Raw genomic sequence first — 19,897 nt, forward strand, 5'->3', positions numbered from 1 at the left:
TTGCGCTGTGCATTTTTCTTTTTTCGACGTAGTCGTGACAGATGACGCCACCGTTCCATCGGGGTAAGATCGCGAGCTGCCGGTGTGTGACCACGGGCTATGTTTTCATCCCGCAATATCGAGAAGCGATTCCAAGAGCACATCTTCGAGATAACGCTTAAGCGTACGCTGAGTGAAAGTCTTACACCATTCACTTCGCCCAGCAGTCGGGTTACAAACTGCTACCAGCTTGGCTAGATGCCGCCGTATCGTTATTATCAGGATTATGTTATTTCGGTTGCATCCCCAAGTTTGTGGCAAACGTCGAGGCAACCCGTTTCTGCGCTAAATAATAAACTTTAGTTTCGAGTAAGCTCATGTCTTGTCTGTCTGTTTGTTCCGCAAGAAAGTCAGTAAAGGAAATAAAAAAAGAGACAGAAATTGGTGCTCTTCCTGACCTTTTCCTTCATATCTTTACTGACCTTCTGCGCCAATAAACTATGCACTAACATGCCGAACATAATACTTACCTTGTCTTCTGTCTGCTCCCTTATCTCATGTGTGACGTGTGCACTTGTCAAACCTACTTTTTTTTCTTTCGGTCAATCTACATTGCATCTCGCAAGTCGTTTGCGGCACTCTGGGAGCTGTAAGACTCCTTAGCCAGTAGGGACGCTGTATGCCCTCCGAGATGTGTTCATCCGCGCCGCGTCTTCTGCTCAGCGGCTGCTGAATTCACGGTATACTACGCTCACGCGCGAGGGTCCTAATATGTCAAGTGCATCGCTGTGAGGTATCATGTACCAAGCCAAAACGAACCTGTCTACACCCTAACTGTGAGTCGGCCTAGTAGGAACAGATTCATCTTAAAAGTTTTTGTGCGCAAACAAACTGGGACGAAGTACAGCAGCAACATAAGGACGAGCGTTTTCTAAGAACTGGTTTTATTTCTGAAGAACTACCTGCTTAAATTTAAATACCCACAGATCTGTGCGACCTGGTCAAACAGAGCACGCCTATAGCACATATAATAGCCACGGATCTGCGCGATCTAGTCAACAGAGCACGTCTATAGCACATATAACAACATTTGTGATAAAAAAACGTGGACCAAAGCCACCCGGTCAACACAAAAAGGCTAAGGCGCATGAAACAACCATTTAAAATAAGTTGCGTTAAAGATGGGATGACAGAAGCCAATTTTCTTTATCCAACAATGAAACAGCAGGATGGCTGATTCATTTTTATTTTTGTTTTTCAATCCAGTGTGCTTCCACAATTTCTCTCGCGGTTCGATTCCTATGCCTATACAATATGTCGGTGCTACTACGACAAGGTGAGCAATCATGTTCTTGGCAATGCATTGCCAAATGCGTACTAGGGCGTCCTTTCAGATTAAAGTGTTCCCTTAACCTCGTATTAATGCATCTCGCGGTCTGCCCTACGTACACATGACCACACGTCATAGGAATGTGATAAACAACGTTTTTCGTGCAATCAGCAAATTGGTTGTTGCGCGGATTTCTAACACTACATTCTTTCTTTGCATCATCCTTACTTTCGAACTTATTTTTAACCTTAAAACACACACTACCTATTTTGTTTTTTGCCGAAAATACTTTTACTTCGTAACTACCCCGCCACCTTTTTAACTCTGTGTGAAATGCCGTGCACATACGGAATCACTGAAGTTTATAAAAACCTTTCAAACACAAAATAACGGCACTTAAGAACCACTAATTGATTAGCAATAATTTTTCATCAACTAACCTTCATAAATTTTTAAGAACTACCTAATTTATAGCGTAAACAATAAATACTACGACCAAAAAATGCGGCTACGAAACTAGCGGCAACCGTGTGTACTGTTGCAAAAGTGTGCGCAAAACGAAGCTCGTTTGCGCCCGTTTGCGCGCACACATACACACCCGAGCCTACCTTAACGTTTGTGGCGCCACCTAGAAATAAGCATTACTACTAGTTTTGCTATTTTTACAAAAATAAAACTTCTAAAATAGTTTGCAGCATCTTTGCAGATGACGAGGTGACAAGTAAGGTACAATAAGAGTCCGTTACCTGTATTTCTTTCATTTCCCTGTGGTGTTCTTAACTGAACATACGAGACCTGCACGCTTGGAACATGAGAAGACGACAGTTCGGCGAGGCTCAAATAAATCGCGTGCTTCTTGCAAGGCGAGTAACGGGAGCAGCCGCAGATACAGCGATTAGCTGTGATACTGAATCTGAAGCTCTTTGAAGTCAATGGTTATAGCGGCTGCGCGCTGCGATCTCAAAGCGCGTTCATTCTTTGATCTCAAGTACCACGGACATTGGACAAAAAACTAATTTGCTTTACGGACAGAGGGTACGTCGCAGGAAATTCGAAGACCTCACCGTGTATGTTTATAGCGTGTGCGCGCTTGCATCCTACGGTTCCCACAGTGCGTCCGATGCTCGAAGGTAGGGCACCTGTCTTATCGCCGGCCGCGCTGCCGCCGTGTCTACTTTTGGGGAACTCCACATGCGCGTAGTCACCGTGTTTGCAAGTGAATTTCGCATTCTTCTGCTCCCCGAAACGTGCTCATTTCGGATCGTACCAATGGTTATGTCATCTAGTGTATGTTAAAACGACGATGGCATTTGTACACCGGCGAAGAAATAAATCGTTATGAACTTGGGCGGTCATGAATCTAGTCTAACGTTGCAGTTTTTACGTAGCGAAAATGGCTACGAAAGTGGGGCGGTCCCGGAGATAGGCGCTTCAAAGCGCCAGCTGTAGCGACAGCACCAGGAAGTGGCACGCGGCGCACACGCCAAGCATTTCAGAGCTTACTAGCTTTCGAATGAGAGGATTATGCGCGCGCTCGTGGCTTATTGGTTAGAGTACCGGGCTCGACGGCCGACGTTTGATTCCACCCCATCGGTCACACATAATTTTCTATTAATGAAAGCGAGGCGAAAGAAGAACCTACCTGCCGCAAAGTGACAGGAATTAGGTTGGAACGCATCGCAAAACATGTTTGGAATGTCTTCATATGCGATTTCTAATTATTGTATACTGGACTCAACTGCTACACAACAAAATAACAACTATAAAAATCAACACAAATTACCCAATAAATTGTTTATTGAGAACACTCAACGGTAATATTGTTGTGCAAGGATTGAGTGAACTCAATTGCTCTTGAAAATTTGTTGAAGTCCGTTGTTTCAACAATTCCCCAACAATATATGAATGGTTAATCAACACTCATTTTTGTACGGGTTCTGTGTTTGCCGCAAGATGGCTCTGCGTGTGCGCAGAGCGCAGAAGAAATATAGCGGAAACGTACTTCGCTACTCATGAAACTGCGACTTCTGTAAGTTACATGGGCATAATTACCGATATACACCGCAGTATAACTTTCTACGGCTATAACTACGACTATAACTTTCTACGGCTACGCGTTTTAACGCTGTCGCGTTAAAACGCGAAGTCCCGCTGGCGAACGCAAGGCGACGCTGTCGATGTCCTTGTCTAGGCTGTGCTACGGCGAGAGTGCGTGCGTCTTGAGCGTGCGTGCGCATGCTTATGTGTGCGTGCGTGTGTGTGTCAGTGTGAGTGCAACATACTGGTGTATTTGCATGTCAGTGCTTGGTTGCAGGCATGCGCCAGGGGCTACACCTGCTCTGGCATGCGTGCATACGTGTGAATGTGTAGGTGTGCTTACTGTTCGAACGTGCGTGCGTGTGAACATACGTGCGTGTGAACACGTGTGTGCGTGTCTGCGTGCGCATTGCGTATACCTGTGCGTGTGCGTGGATGTGTGTGGGAGTATGTGTGTGCGTGTCAGCATTTCCTTGTTTGCGCCGACTCTCTGAGGCAAACGGGATGTAGAATTTATTTGAACCCACACATAAATCCACTCGACAACGCCTTGACACTTCATTCATATTATTACCTCTTTCTGAGAGCGAAACTGCCTCGCAAAAAAAAAAAAAAAGAAAGCGACTGTGGCGTCAAAGTTGCCGCACTGCACATGGTCTCGATGGTGCCGTCACCGTCGGCACCGCCCCGCAGGAGCTGTCCGGCGTTCAACCTTAAAACCCCTCAAACTTCGTAAAGTAGCGACACTCTCCTCCTCCGCCCTCACTCCTCCTAGTTTGTCCTCTCTTTCACGCTCCCTCCTCGACCGTGGCGCCACCTACACTACTCGACCGTAGCAACGGCACCAACATGCGCTCCTCGCCACTCCGTAGACGCTTCTCGAGCAAAAATGGCGCTGAAGCAAGGCGCGAGGGCCCACGTGATGCTATTAGGCCAATAGCAACGCGGAGTCGGCCTAGGCCAGAGCGCGTGAAAAGGAGGCGGCATTCTTCAAAGCGTGGCGCTACTTTACGAAGTTTAAGGAGTTTTATTTAACCTTCGTCATCTTCTTTCCTTCTGTCTTAATGCTGGTGACGCGTCAAGTCCGCATCACCATTGTTTCGTGCATGCCTTCGGAGGCGCGGCAAGCTTTCGATGGGTCACGTTCCCTGTTATATCGGCATTAAAACTGGTTGAACGAGGATTCAAACACGGAAGAACGGTTTCACGTGGGGACAGTGATTGGCTGGAGATGGCCGGCAGGTTGCAACCTGGGGCGTTTTCCGACGCCTACAGAAATCGCAGTGTGAATCGATCAGCGACGCGGTTTGCTGCACCAAGCATTCAACACGGTTCCGTGGATGTTACTTTTCTATACAGGGCCGATGGCTTGGTGGCGCGAAGGAGGCGTGCCGATTTTCCTTCCGCGGACATCGGGTACCTTGTGTCCCTTGTTCAAGAGTCCTTTACTACATTTCTATAAAGCTATCAAAGGACGCTGCTTGTGCGACCTGTAGGAATATGGTAGCTCATGTGCACCCTCTCTCTCTCTCTCCTCCTCCTCTACCGGCAGTTATTTACGAGTTGGACAGCGCCGGACCCAAAGAGGATTACCGTCATCGCGCTAGGAGCCCACGATTACAGCGGGCAGCATTTGAAAGAATTCAAGGACATCTTCAAGGGCGTCGTCAAGTAGGTTGTGCCTCTCTGTCCCATGGACCCGGAAAAGGACGTTTTAAGAAAGATTCATGGTTCTGCTATACCAGATGTGCCCTTTCTTTACTTAGATCAGCCTAATTCGCTTACTTCAGCTCAATCTATCGAAGATTGAGGCGGGAATTACTTGCATAAGGAATCAAAATTCGTTTTCAGATCACTAACAAATGTTTACTATATATATATATATAATAACTTTACCTCACGTATGTATTTTGCAATTTACTAATTTTAGCCGGTGAGCTTGCAAAGCACATCCACTTGGCACACAGAAATTTGAGGGTGGCACCAGGTTTCGAGATATGTCACGTGGCCCCCCTGTACTTCTGTGACAGGGGTTCACGTGCACAGTGTGCCGCCCTCTAGCTGCGCCACTGCATGCAAGTGCCTCTTTGTGAAATTCATTTCGAGGACCAGGCCCGGCCTTCTGTGACAAGCTGTGACAAGCAATATTATAAAGTTATTCACGGTCTCACAGAACACCATGGCATATACGCATATGCGATGTACGACTGTAAGGCTGTTCCGACGCTGATTGCCTGTGGATATTGACGTGACATGATCATCATCATCAGCAGCATCATCATCATCATCATCGTCGTCGTCGTCGTTGTTTTCTTCGGTCAATTTCTTATCTCAGCTACAAGACGAAGGCATCTCACAGTATCTGTACTTACCCCTTTCTTTGCGTTAGCCGATTACAATTAACTTCCGCCTGCATGTTCCCCAATATCATCGCCCTGTCTAAATTTATGCTGTCCCCGAGTGCACTTCCTAGGCACCCATTCTGTAACTTTAATTGTCCACTGGTATCTGCCCTACGCATTGCATGGCCTACCCAGCTCGATTTTTTTTTCTTAATGTGAAGCATAGGATATCGGCTATACCTATTTGCTCTTTGACCCACACCGCTGTATTCCTCTCTCTTAACGTTGCGCCTAACATTTTTCGCTCGATCGCTCCATGCGCGGTCCTTAAATTTTTCTCGAGCTCTCTTGCTGACGTTTATAGTTTCCGCTCTATGTTAGCTCCGATAGAATGCATTGATTGTACACTTTTCTTTCAACGGCTGTGTTAAGCCGAACCCATTTCTATTCTGTAAATCTCCTGCTGATGATCAGGGTCCCCTGTGAGTAACTGACGTGGATAAACATATTCCTTGTTAGACTGTAGGGGCTGGCGAGCATGAATTCTTGTTCTTTTGTCCAGCTCATGAGCATTACTTTTGTTTTCCGTACATTAATGTTTATCCTACTCTTACACTTTCTCCCTTTAGGTCTTCTCACCGGTTGTTGCATTTTCATTGTTGCCGAACGTGACAGCGTCATCTGCAAACTGAACTTCGTCGAGATATTCACCGTCGAATCCTCACTCCTAAGCCTTCTTAGTCCAATAGCTTGAATACTTCTAAGCACGGGGTGACGTGAAACGACGAGTGTTTAGTATGCGCCCGTTAAGCACCGCGGGATCACGCACATCTATCGATTGTTTACTCTTACCCAACTCTTACTCTTACCGAACTGTACTCTTACCCAACTTGTACTCTTACCCATGTACTCTTACCCACCTCTTACCGTAAACGGTGCGAGCGATGGCAGCGCCATCGCAGTAATTTTGTTACCACACTGTCTGCAGCTCATTCCTGTTGCTCAACTACAGGGCGTGTAACCTAATTTTTTACTTTGGTGGCTGAGCTCTTCTATTTGTCTTCAATACAAGATTGGCTTGTGAATACGAGCCGAAGTCACACCGTTGCGGCACTCAGTACAACTGTAATGGCCCTTGTGTTTCAACGTCTGTTCGTAGCTCTCGTGCCTTTTTTTCTCCTTAATCTCCTGTTAAGAAACGAGGTGTTTGCTACAGGCAGATAGGCTAGGCAAGCCAACCTACTCTGACGCCGCCCCGCGGCCTCCCTTAGACATGGAGCAAGTACGAGACAGCATTGCTTACCACGATTAAAGCCGAACGCATCGGCCCAACACGCGCCTGATGTTTTAGTGTCCCTGCTCTGCAGCCGAACAAGAACGCATCGACTAAAAGCAACAGGAAACCAGACACACAACCTAACCTAACCTAGCTTAACCAAACCAGGCCAAGTCCCAGAGGTCACGTGTTTTGGTGATGAGGCGAAGGGAAAAAAGCCTAAAGCAATGACTTCACGAAGTTCTTGTTAATGCCGTCTGCAAAGCCTTTGTCCATAGAATTGAAGGCTCCTGCAACCCTATTCCTTGGCATGGGCTTAACATTTGCTTCGGAAGTACCGGTAGATAATAAACTACAGTTTCTTGATCTCAAGTTAGAATTCCTACCGGAACATTTGTGTTGGTCACTTTCGCCCCGAGCTGGAAAACCTCTAATGAACTATGCCTCAAAGCATTCCAGGCTTTGAAAAATGGGATAGTCATTTCGTGTTCCCGGTCAGCTTTGTTAAGTCATGTCACCAAACTGTAAATATTGCATTTTTTTTGAGCAAGTTTATAGGTTCAGAAAGGCTGGGTACCCGCTCGCTGTGATGCTGGCATCATGCGCTAGACTAATGAAAAAACTTAAACAGGATAAAGAACAATGCACAAAGAATCAAAGGCACAAGGATATAGCTTTCAAGGTTTCAGTGATTCCGTATGTGCACGGACTTTCACACAGACTTAAAAAGGTGGCTGATAGTTACGAAGTAAAAGTGGTATTTTCGGCAAAAAACAAAACAGGTAGTGTGTGTTCTAAGTTTAAAAATAAGATCGAAAGTCAGGATGATGTAAATAATGAATAATGAATTGTATTAATGTAATAATGAATAATGAATTCGCGCAATAACGAATTTGTTGATTGCGCGAAAAACGTTTATCACATTCCTATGAAGTGTGGTCATGTGTACGTAGGGCAGACTGCGAGATGCATTAACACGAGGTTAAGGGAACACTTGTCTAATCTGAAAGGACGCCCTAGTACGCACTTGACAATGCCTTGCCAAGAACATGATTGCTCACCTTGTCTTAGTAGCAGCGACATATTGCATGGGCATAGGAATCAAACCGCGAGAGAAATTGTGGAAGCACACTGGATTGAAAACAAAAGGAAAAATCAATCAGCCATCCTTCTGTTTCATCGTTGGATAAAGAAAATTCGCTTCTGTCATCACATCTTTAATGCATTTTATTGTAAGTGGTTTTATGCGCCTTACTCTTTTTGTGTTGGCCGGGTAACCTTGATCCACGTCTTTTTATCATATGTGTTGTTATATGCGCTATAGACCTGCTCTGTTGACTAGATCGCGCAGATCCGTGGGTATTATATGTGCCACAGGCGTGCTATGTTTGACTAGGTCGCGCAGATCTGTGGGTATTTAAGCCGGTTGTTCTTCAAAAATAAAACCATTTGTTAGAAAGCGCTCGTCCTTGTGTTGCTGCTCTTCTTCGTCCCTGTTTGTTAGCGCACAAAAACTTTTAAGATGTCTAAACCCGACATTAATCAGACAGTTACACCTAGAACTCTATTCCGCTGCGCAAGGATGTCGCCTGTGTACACCTCGTACATTTGGCGGCGCTCCAAAGGGAGTGTCCCATGGTCACGCGGTTATGATCTGGCTTGGGCGTGCGCATAGTTCGAAGAGGCAGCGTCGTGTGATTTCAATAAACCAGTTGTTAGCCTGCGTTCGTCCTGTCTTTATTTACCTCGGTGTCTCGTCCTTAGCGCTGTTTAAGTTCACAAAAAAAATGTCTTACCAACTAGCCAACCCCCCCCCCCCCCCCCCCACACACACACACACACACAGTCTCTTCGTTTCAAAAGACTTGCGAGACGTAGTATAGGCAAGCAACTAAAGAAAATGTTATATTGAAGAATGTAGACAAAAAGAAAGTGGCCACGTACCTAAACTTGAGCACGAGTAGTGAGCGTGAAAACGTTTGCTCTAGTTGTGATATACAGAAGAATACGTGTAAGCCACCGTAATGTTCTCAGACTATAGTTCGCTATGCCCTTGTTACAAATTGAAGCTGCTCTGGTACATGCGCTCGAATGCTGACGAGGCGTTGCCATTCTCAGATCGGACAGCTCTCTACGCAGGGATTCGCAAGTGATGCCGTTTCCGATGGCGTACTTACCAACTTGGCTGGATTCTAACAAAGAAAAACGAAAGGCATGAAAACGCACATTATGCACATATGGGTTGCGGTTACATGGCGAAGTGACAGTTCACTAGTGATCGTAGTATGGCGGCAGTCAGGGAAATAGAAACGGTCAGAAAACAACGAGCGTTTGTCACTAAGATGTTTTACCCTTTAAAGCATGTACGCTAAATATTTAAATCTTGCAAATCACTTCTGCTGAAGCCTACAGAGTACGTGGAGTAAGAATCAAGAAAACGGAAAAATTTCTCATCCTCCCGACAGCAGCCAAATCTGCAAAGAAACACCAACATTTTAACGAGATAGCATTAAGGAGCGCGCTGCCGAAAATCCAGCGTCGACGTCCCGCGCCCGGCGTCTAACGTCGGACGACGCTTCGGCAAAAAAGATATCGAACCACGCGCCCCCAACCACAGGCGCTCCATGTGGCGCAAGAAAATTGCCGAACTAATTGAACTCATGAAGGTAAAATAAGCAGAAAAATGGTAAAATACGATTTACACACAGCCTACAGACATGATGGCGTCGGACTGTATTTTGAATACACGAGAAAACAATTCAGTTACGCGGAAACTAAACACGAAGCCCTTTTAACGCGATGGAGTTTCCCAGCTGCCGTTCGAGGCCTGTTTTAGTAGGAGCGGCGGGGCCCCCTCGGTTCCTTGCATCCCCCCCCCCCCCCCCAAAAAAAAAAGAACCACGAAGCTCGCGTTTGTGCATAGCGTTCGCCGCTAGCGTTTCCCGGTGAATATTACGGTTACATAAGCTGCAGTTGCTGGGAAGCGCGAGAAGCACTCCCGGATCTTTGAATGCTATCGCTTTCCACGCTTAAAGGCGAAGCTTCAGCGTCCTCCAATTTTTTCACGAAAGCGGAATGGTTTCACAAAAAAAAAAAAAGCAACGGCTTGCAGTCAAAAAAAAAAAAAAAAGAAAAAATGAGAAATTCGTCTTTGTCGGGGATCGAGCACAGGACTCGGCCTTTCCTGGCTAACTCTGTGATCGCCTAGCATCCTAGTTAGCTCGGTTGGGTGAGTCGCCGCACAGAAAGGCGTTTGTCCTCGGTTAGATCCGCGAGAAGTTCGAATTTTTCTTCGACCACGGAGTTTTGTATTCGTAGACACCTGTATATAATTCCTGTCTAGGTTCGGCTACGTACTGTCGAGTGGATGAAAAAGTTCCTCTTTAACGCGTAATTATCACATTAGGTGCTTCATTGTCCGTGTACAGAACGTTGGCAGCCGTGGAAGGGCGCTACATCCCACGCATAGAGAGTAATGCGATTGCCAGCCCGGTTTGCAACGCATTCTGCAGCCAGTGCCAACTAATGGAACAGCCTACGCCCATTGTATTCGCATATGCAATGTCAAATTTCCAAAGGAAATTATTCGTTCTTTTCTCAAATATTTGAGTATCCCTATTACGGAATGATATCGTTTGTCTCGGCTGGCTAGGACAACTTTCTGGACTTTGTGCGCAACAGCATAAAGGTAATGACTTACCGCCCATTGCGCTGGAGGCGGTGGACTCCATCATCGATTGTTCTGAAAATCGAAAGCAACCACAGTAAGTATACTTCACAAAAATCACATTTTCACCCATTTTTTCAATAAGTGAGCGATAGTCTATGGAAATTCTAAAATATTGCGCGAATAAATTCTTCAAGAGAGCACTGCGTAGCATGCAATGTATTGCACATACAGACGCATTGCTTAGAACGCGATTCAATAACCACGTCTCATGTCACAACACTTTACCAGCTACCCATAACAAAAGGTGACAAGATGCCAGGTCAGTCATTTGATAAAAATCAGAGCAACCATACTCGAATCCGGTTTTCGCTCACATCACGAGAGGTACCTTCGTGAATATTTCCGCATCTATACACTCAGCACTGTATAGTGACGGGCGTAAGCGAAAACACAGGTGCACTTACAAACCTGCTCAGTACTTCACCTGATTTTCTTGCGTATCTTAGTGTTTTTTCTGGCATGACGTGGAAGCTAGTTACATTTGTGAGAAGCTGTTATGAAATAATTTGACGTTCGCGTTCCCGTGAAAATTGCACACCGTTAGGTTTTACATTCAGGGCATTTTTTCTCACTTCTACCTTTATTTATTTTTTCGTTTGCCTCGACGCTATGAACCTGCCTCTGTACTTGTTCCCCGTTCAGTAGATTTGTTCACCCATGTCTGTCTCCCTTGCCGAATGCGCTTATTTTAATGCCCTCTCCGCCTCATTTAATTTTTGCCATGCTCCAAGATTGCACATGCGTACTTATTCCATTTCACATCTGATTGATAGGAAAACTGGCTTAAATGCGATTACTGTTGTAGATTATGCTTGCCTATACTTCGCAGGTTGCATGAGTTTGCAGTTTGCGAATCTTCGACATCTACGGCCGTATCGAATTACCGTCGAAATGTGTTTGTACACGTGCAGTAGTACCATTTTAAGAATGCTTTGAAAGGCTGCAGACTTTTAATACTTGCCCCTGCGACGAAAGACTAGCCCGAAACGTCGTACAGTTGAAGAAGTGCTTTCTTGTATGCGGTTTGCACAGCTACATTTATAAAGGCGAAAGCCTCAGGCGTCTATGCTGACGTTGACCTTGGCGAAACTGCGCCGTGACGAAAAACGGCCGACGCCGCGAAGAGTAAAAATCAAACAGAAAAAAATGCTCGGATTAACGTCAAATTGCTCAGGCGGGTGCCGCAGCAGACAATGAAAATGAGTGGCTTTTGAAAAGAAATATTGGTACAGTTCGTACTGGGTGGGAATGGAGCCAGGGTCTCCGGGGTGCGAATAGAGCGCGCTTCCCAGAAGCCACGGCTACTAAATTAAATTTAAAAAAAAAGTGCCAAAACCACTTTCTGATTATGAGGCACGCCGTAGTGGAGGACACCGGAAATTTCGACCACCTGGGGTTCCTTAACGAGCACCTAAATCTAAGTACACGGGTGTTTTCGCATTTCGCCCTCATCGAAATGCGGCCGCCGTGGAAGCCACGGCTACTCTGCGGTTCTGGCTGACTAAAGGTGTGCCTATAGTGCGTGCCTGATTGCACGCCATCACGTCGCAGCCATCTCGCCGACTAGTTCGTGCGTATATGTGGTGTCGGCACGTCATCAGTGTGTAAAATGAACGCATTGATGGCGTTCCGTGGTCTACAAACGGTATAATGCCTTCGCACTCCCACATGTAAGTAGTCTTCTGTGTCGGCCGAATTTTATGCTTTAGTAAGTGCTGTCGTCGCCGCCAGGTGTCGATGCGCAGAAAAGCGCGCGCGCGCTCTGCGCATTGACGTCACAGTCGGAGCGGCGGCGGCGGCGGCGGCGAGCGACGGAGGAACGTGCACGCTCTTGCCCCTCGCGAGGAGGAGGACGGCCGCGCAAGTACGCCACCGCGGAAGAAGCGCGTGATACGCTGCGCGCATTAGTGGAACATATTAAATTAAATTATTGGGTTTTACGTGCCAAAACCACTTTCTGATTATGAGGCACGCCGTAGTGGAGGACTCCGGAAATTTCGACCACCTGGGGTTCTTCAACGTGCACCTAAATTTAAGTACACGGGTGTTTTCGCATTTCGCCCCCATCGAAATGCGGTCGCCGTGGCCGGGATTTGATCCCGCGACCTCGTGCTCAGCAGCCTAACACCATAGCCACTGACCAACCACGGTGGGTAAGTGGCACATATGTACTTCTCAATGCGGCTCGCTGTGTCTTGCAAAAAGTCTAGCCTCGGTTGTGTAATTTCACGTATTAGCAAAATGTGCAGCGGACTTTCGCCTTCAAGTTCACCAGACCAGATCGAATCGCCGTCGCACCCAATTAAGGGGCGCAATAGCGCGTCTAATTCGTTCCCGGACCTGTCAGACAAGTTGACGACCACCACCTCTTGCGCCCCACATGGAGCTATTGTCCCACTGCTTGACTCTTCCCGAAAGTGCAACGGGAGCCTGGAACGGTTCCAGGTAGTTGATCGTGGTCCCAAGCAAAGCTGCTTTGTAGCTCTGAAAGCTCGTTCGAAAACAACCCGTCTCCTCCAGCTGAGCGCTTTCAGACAAGGATGCAACACCAAGGCAACGCCGGCTGTTAGTCACCGTGAAGCCCTCGGAGCCACATCATCTGCCGATGGTGACGGCAGTTATAGACCTGGAGGCAATACTGGTGGCAAGTCATCCCTCGAACAGTGGAGCCCTTGGAGCGACCCCCTGAGCCGAATGTGACTGCTCTTGCACGGGCGCCTACCATTAGGCAAAAATGACGACACCTGAGCTGGCTCGACGATTGGCCGAAAATGACTTGACCCCGATACACCGAAGGGGTTAAAAGCCAGAGACATTGAGCAGAGAAAAACATTCCCTCATTCATTCATCTCCTTCGGGCTTCTTGCCACGGGCCGCAGTGTCCATTTGCTGCCGGCCATCAGTGACTTTATTACTGTTAATTTATTTGTGTTCTTACTCTAACTAATGTAAATAAACCTTCAGTTTTCCTCTCAAAATCCTCCTCGACGTCGGCCGACTCCCGCACTCAACGGCAAGATCCAGTAACTCGTGGACAGCGGTGGGATTGTCCTCCAGATCCAATAGTAATAACACCTACCGTACTCTTTAGGCATCATTCAGTATGTGAAGCGTATACGACGCCACTTTTATATTTTGTTCTGTTAATTTTATACTCCTCAACATGAATGTTCCTTAACATGTGCAATGTGCTTATAACAAAGAACAAGTTCTTTGGATCCGGTAAAAGTATATAACACAAAAGCAGGGCGGTATGTATGAAGATTTCGCGCTAACCCTGTCCAAACGTTCGCACGAAAGCATCGTAAGTGCTTTCGTACTAACGTATGTATCCGCACTAACATATATATATATATATATATATATATATATATATATATATATATATATATATATATATATATATATATATATATATTGAGAAACTTCACGCGAGTCGCTGTTGGCGAGGTGGCGAGCCTGCCCGAGCACGAACGTCCGGTAGAAACAGGTCGTCTGCTTCCTGATTTGCACACCTTCGAATTCTGTCGCCATCACTATCGAAGCGTGTTACGAGCGAACGCAAAGACGACGTTACGTCCGACCCTCGGAAATAGTGATTGCCGCAGAGATAAGTGCGAGAGGATATGTGCTACTTGCTACGACGTGCGATTCGCGGCTATCTAGTACACTGAAGCACTGCAAAGGGGGTGAGACACCGTGAACTGCAGCGGAAATTGAGCGATAGCCTCCTAGTACGGTGCGTCTTTAGGCGACATTCAGAAGTAGTGGCGTCTCCGTGAACATAAAAAAATCACATTTGAACTGCGCGCCACGGTGACGGTCAGTAGGCGTTTAGCGTTGTGGGCAAGACCCGCCCCGCCCGTAGCTTTCGCAGTGCAGGGTACTGGAGAAGGAGCGGGTTGCACCGCGATGGGGGATCATGGGCAATCTTTGATCGCCAACAACGCCGCTTCTTCTGAAAGCAATGAAGTACTTTTTGTGGTGAGGTATTTCTGAAATAGCCTATTTCAATTTCAAATTGCTCGACCTGGATATAAGATGGTACGGGGCCCATTTAATAACCCAAACTATTTCTAACATTTCTGCGCCTATACTAACCATTAGGTAGGCAAAGTGTCGTCCTGTCGCGAATTTGCGCGATGATCACGTGATGCGCGTGCAAGAGACGTGCTTTAGATTCTGCGCGGCGTAAAAAACTCGTTTTAGTAAGTTATACGAACTTACCGCCCATGGTTGAGCCGCAACAGTCCGGTGCTGTCGATGAGAAGCGAGTGAAGCGGCTTTAAATCAGCAGGGACAGCGCGTCCTCTCCTTCGCAGCTGGTCGGCGAGAAAGCTGGAAAGAAATGGGAGGATGTTTTGTTGGTCCAGCCCGTATACAATTCTTGAGGCCGCGCGCGGAAATACGAATGGGAAGAAAGGCTGATGTGTCCGTCTTCCCTTCCTTCCTAAAAATTTATTCCGCACTGCTTGCCTCATGGGACGAGGCAGCATGGGACTTGCTGCGTCCAACTGGTGGACATATACTCAGCCATTCTAACGCGCTGAAAGAATCCACAGCTAGCTGGAAAAAAACGCGCTGCGCGCTTCCCCGCTATGCCGACGTCACTCAGTATGGTCGTGCCCGCCGAATGCGAAAGTGTTCCGCCATTAGTCGCGCTCAGCAAACCTCGGACTGCTGCTCTCCGAGCCGTGGTGGCTGGCAGCGTGACGCGAACATCGGGGAGAAAACAAAGAAATAAAGCAAAACATGGCGTCGCTTGTGAGGATGATATACGCCGGACAAAGGCACGCGCAGGGGTTCACTAATCACAAAGGAAAGTATTTTTTTTTTTCAACGCATTTATGACTGAACGTCGCGCAGAATCGGCGAATTCATATCGAAGTGTGTGTGATACACTTGCCGCTTATCGAACTGCAAGCTCGGTTCTGTCTGCGCTGGACTGCCGCCATCTTTCCCAGAAGCCCGCCACCCAGAGGGTGGAGGGCTACGAGGCCTACGGTCTAGATCCGTGGGCGACCACAGCGTATGCATCTTCCTCTGCGAGCTCTCCTCAACTCAAACGCGTCCCGCACAGCTTGATGGGACGCATGTTCTCACCTTATGAGACTGGGCCGCGGGCCCTGAAGAGGGCTGGAGGGGTCAGGGCTATGAGCTCAGGAGTTGAGAGGACAGAGCAGCGATGACCGTCCGAGTCGAATAACAGGCACAACTGAGGGACGGCCAGCTGCTTGATCGGTTCGTGTTGGTCAGCTGGCTTCGTTCCAATCGGCTGGTTCGTTCTAGATGATTGGTTGGCTCGTTGCAATCGTTTGCCTGGTCCACTCCGATTGGTTGGTTTGTCGGCTGGATCCCACTGGCTGTGCCGGTTGGTTTAGCTGTGGCAAAGGCTCGACCCACTACAGAGACTCGACACAGAAAGTGGGCGCTGGTAGAGAACCGTCTCAAGAAATTTAGTTTATTTCAATATGTAGAGGTTCTTCGTTACCGTGGCTTACTTTTCCCATGAATATTTTTCTTTAATGCTAACCTAACCACAGGCTCTTTCGTAAATCTCGCGTAGCAAATAAGCGCCATGATGTACAAGAAGCGAACAAGCAAGAGAGCAAGGCTCTTTCTCCTGTTCGTATTATTGTCAAACATGCGTGTCATGGTACGCCTATTCAGAACATATCCACTTAAAGAAATGCATGTCATGCCATTTAATGCATTAGTGCCATCTCATTTATCACATTCATGTCATGACATGATTGTCATTCGTGACAGTTCCATTTCGTAACATGTTATACCTCAACATATCCACGAGGTAAATGAAATGACTTGACATGTGTGTCATGACGTGACTTTAATGAATGGCGTAAATTGAATGAGATGGTGGCGTCGTGGTCATTTTTTAAACTGGATATGTATGAGCATATGTGTACAGAGATCAAGGGAGAGTAGGACGCGCTCCTGCGAAGTCCCGCCTTTGAGGACCAAATCCTGGCCGGCCAGCTCGCCCGCGATCGGGCGGGCAGGTTATCTGTCACTCCCGTCATGGGATTAGCCGGGTGCGCGTTTAATCGTGTTTTGCTGGACCCAAACCCAAGTTTATTCACTCACTCACTCACTCACTCACTCTCTCACTCACTCACTCACTCACTCACTCACTCACTCACTCACTCACTCACTCACTCACTCACTCACTCACGTATTTGAGGTCGCACTTGCGTCGTTCGTCTGGGTTGGCGACGCCGCATCCCCTGCACATGGCTTCGTCCGGCGAGGGGCAGACGTCCGCTCGATGCCCGAGGCGGCAACAGGCGCAGCACAGCTCCACTTGCTTCCTATATAATGTACACTTGACAAGTGTGCCGCCGTACGACACGTAGTTTTGCACCTTGTAGCCGTCGAAGACCACAACCACGGTGCCCGTGCTCTTGATTGGTTTGGCTCCCAAGGCCAGTGGGTTCTTCGAGTTGACAATATTGCGGTCGAGCTCCTCCGGGCCGTCACTCGGTGCGATGCCCTGGATGACGCCTTTGCGCGTAGAGTTGGGCGTCGCTTCGTACGCGTTCACCTCGTGCTGCTGACCGCCAACACCGATGCACTCGACCCTGACGTATAGTGGGTGGCATTCTCTCTGCTGGTGGTGATGATGACCATGATATTTTGTTGGAATTTCGGGCACATGGTGTCCGAGTCCCGCTTCGCCGGATCGAAACCGACCGCGTTCCATATGGCCTCGGCCACAACTGTCGGCCCCACCTAGCTGATGTCCAAACGTCCGCTCGGCCTTAAGATGATCTTCGCGTCTTCTATGGGCAGCGGAGGCATCCTTCCACCCCGAATAATCTTAGGTTTAGCGCTGCCGCGGTCTCGGCGACCCTTGGCGGTCACGTCGTTATTTGGCTTAGCGCCGGTAGAAATGGCACAACTCGCTCGACGGGCGCCGATTTGGCCCCGGAGCGCCTGGCAGCAACTGCTTGCCATCCGAGATCCTTGGAAAATTCCTCGGGAGTCAGAAACTCCCTTTCCACTTCACATTCCATCACTGGAGACACACGCGAGAAAAGCTGGCGCTGCAGCAGCACTTCTCCGCGCGGCTAGGGTTAGCGTCGCAGCGGCGTGGCCTGCACGAAAAAGGCCGATAAAATCGCAACAAGGCCACCCACCTTCAAGAGTCGGGTGTCTACGGGATCGCCACAACTTGACGAATCCGTTGGCACTAAAATCGTCGAATTGGGCTCAAATTAAATGACTGTATGCATGCATTTCATGCCACACCATATCTATCTTGATATATACCTATAGTTGAAGAAACAACAAGAACAATAATAATAATAATAATAATAATAATAATAATAATATGATGATGATGATGATGAAGAAGAAGATTGGTTGGTTGGTTGGTTGATTGCTTGATTGATTTAAAAGGCCTGAAGTTCGTCAATAACGTATACTATTGAAATTAGGCAAGATACCGGGCAACTGTTGCACATTGAAGTAAACTAAGTTTGTTGAGACTGTTCTCTATCAGCGCTCGATCTTCGGTCGAGTCCCGGTAGTGGGTTGTGCCGTTTCCTACGGACTAGCCAACCAGCGCAGCCGTTGGCAACCACGCAGCGCACCAACCAATTGCAGCGGACCAGGCAAACCATTGGAACGAATCAACCAATCATCTAGAACGAAGCCAGCTGACCAACAAGAAGCAGTCAACCAGCTTAACCATCTCTCAGTTCTGGCTGTCATTCGACTCGGACGATCATCGCTTCTTTGTCCTCTCATCTCCTGAGCTCATAGCCCTGACCGTCTCCAGCCCTCTTCAGCGCCCAGGTCCCAACTGCATAAGGTGAGAACAAGCGTCCTATCGATCTGCGTGGGACGCACTTGTGTTTAGGAGAGCTCGCAGAGAAAGATGTGTACGCTGTGGTCACCCACAGATCTAGACTAGGCCTTGTGGCGCTCCACCCTCACCCTTCTGGGAAAGGTACCAGCACTCCAGCGCTGAAAGAAGGGAGCATGTTTTCGATGAACGGCAATTGTTTTACATACCTTGAAACGAGCTCGCCGGCACCGCGCGACGCAACGCCATTCTGTAATTTCTTGTTTTTTTTTTTTCTGTTTTCTCGCCGTTCACTTCACCCTGCCAGCCCGAACGGCTCAAAGAGCACCAATCTCGGGAATGTCGAACGCGACTAATGGCAGAGCACTTCCGCATCAATTAACATGGCACTACCATGTTGAGCATACATCGGCATGTGGGAGAAGCGCGCAGTGTGTTTTACGCGCAAGCGCAGTGGGGGGGGGTCTGTGAGATAGACGAAATTTGTCGCAGCGAGGGAACTGTGCGCCACTGGAGGAAGGCGTCTGGAGTTGAAGAGTAGAAACACCGGGTTCGCGCCACTTCTGTTTGTGCTGCGTGTTGTGTTGTTGTGCAGTTGGTTTCGTTTCTAGTTTCGGTTTTGTTGTTACGTCATACGTGACGTCATAATGGCAATAAAAAGGCTGGTGCTGTCAAGGGACACACACAGAGAAGCGAGGGATGTGATCGCAGACGTCTGAAGTCGTGGTTGTTCTTTTTGGGACGGAGGGCCCCCCGAGTGTGGCTCGGTGCGCCTGACCACCTGACCCAGCTACTCTACACCTACGATACAACATATTGGCGACGAGCTAGGCCTTACGATGACTTTCGCGGGACTTACGCCTCCGCCTGCATTTCTGGAAACCCCCGGTCAGCCACCCATACCATGGAAGCAGTGGAAGGAACTATTTTCTACCTACTTGGAAGCGTCGGGTGCCACCGAGTTTGCTGCTTCTCGGCGGAGAGCCATACTTCTGCATACGCTTGGCGTCGAGGGGCAACGTAACTTCCGCAACGCGTCGATGAACGCTGCTACTACTCTGTCTGCTACTACTCCCACGGTGCCAGTCCCAGATCAGCATACTACTCCTACAAGTCAAGTTACAGCGGCGGAAGACGCATTTCAAGACGCGCTGTGCATTTGTGACCGCCTGTTCTCAACCACGACGAATGTGCTTGTCGAACGGCACCGCTTCAAACAGAGGATACAAAATCCGGGTGAGCCTACTGATGTCTACATTGCTAATTTACGCGAACTAGCAAAGAACTGTGAGTTCGAGGGATCCTCCGACATAGCTGTCCGCGACCAACTCATTTCTGGTATCGCATCGGACAGGCTTCGTGAGCGTTTCCTTTT

At 48.0% G+C, this 19,897-nt stretch overlaps 1 protein-coding gene across 1 annotated transcript in view; it reads right to left on the minus strand.

Annotated features, from left to right (window-relative positions):
* The window catches only part of LOC126534489 (uncharacterized), a 44,260-nt gene extending 26,845 nt beyond the window's left edge, over positions 1-17,415 (minus strand). The window contains exon 1 of the mRNA XM_050181760.3: positions 16,880-17,415. Within this exon, the coding sequence (XP_050037717.3) occupies positions 16,880-17,415 (536 nt within the window). The remainder of the gene's footprint in view (positions 1-16,879) is intronic.
* Positions 17,416-19,897: the final 2,482 nt, after the last annotated feature.

The sequence above is a fragment of the Dermacentor andersoni genome, chromosome 7, assembly GCF_023375885.2.
Source record: "Dermacentor andersoni chromosome 7, qqDerAnde1_hic_scaffold, whole genome shotgun sequence".
Lineage (NCBI taxonomy): Eukaryota > Metazoa > Arthropoda > Arachnida > Ixodida > Ixodidae > Dermacentor > Dermacentor andersoni.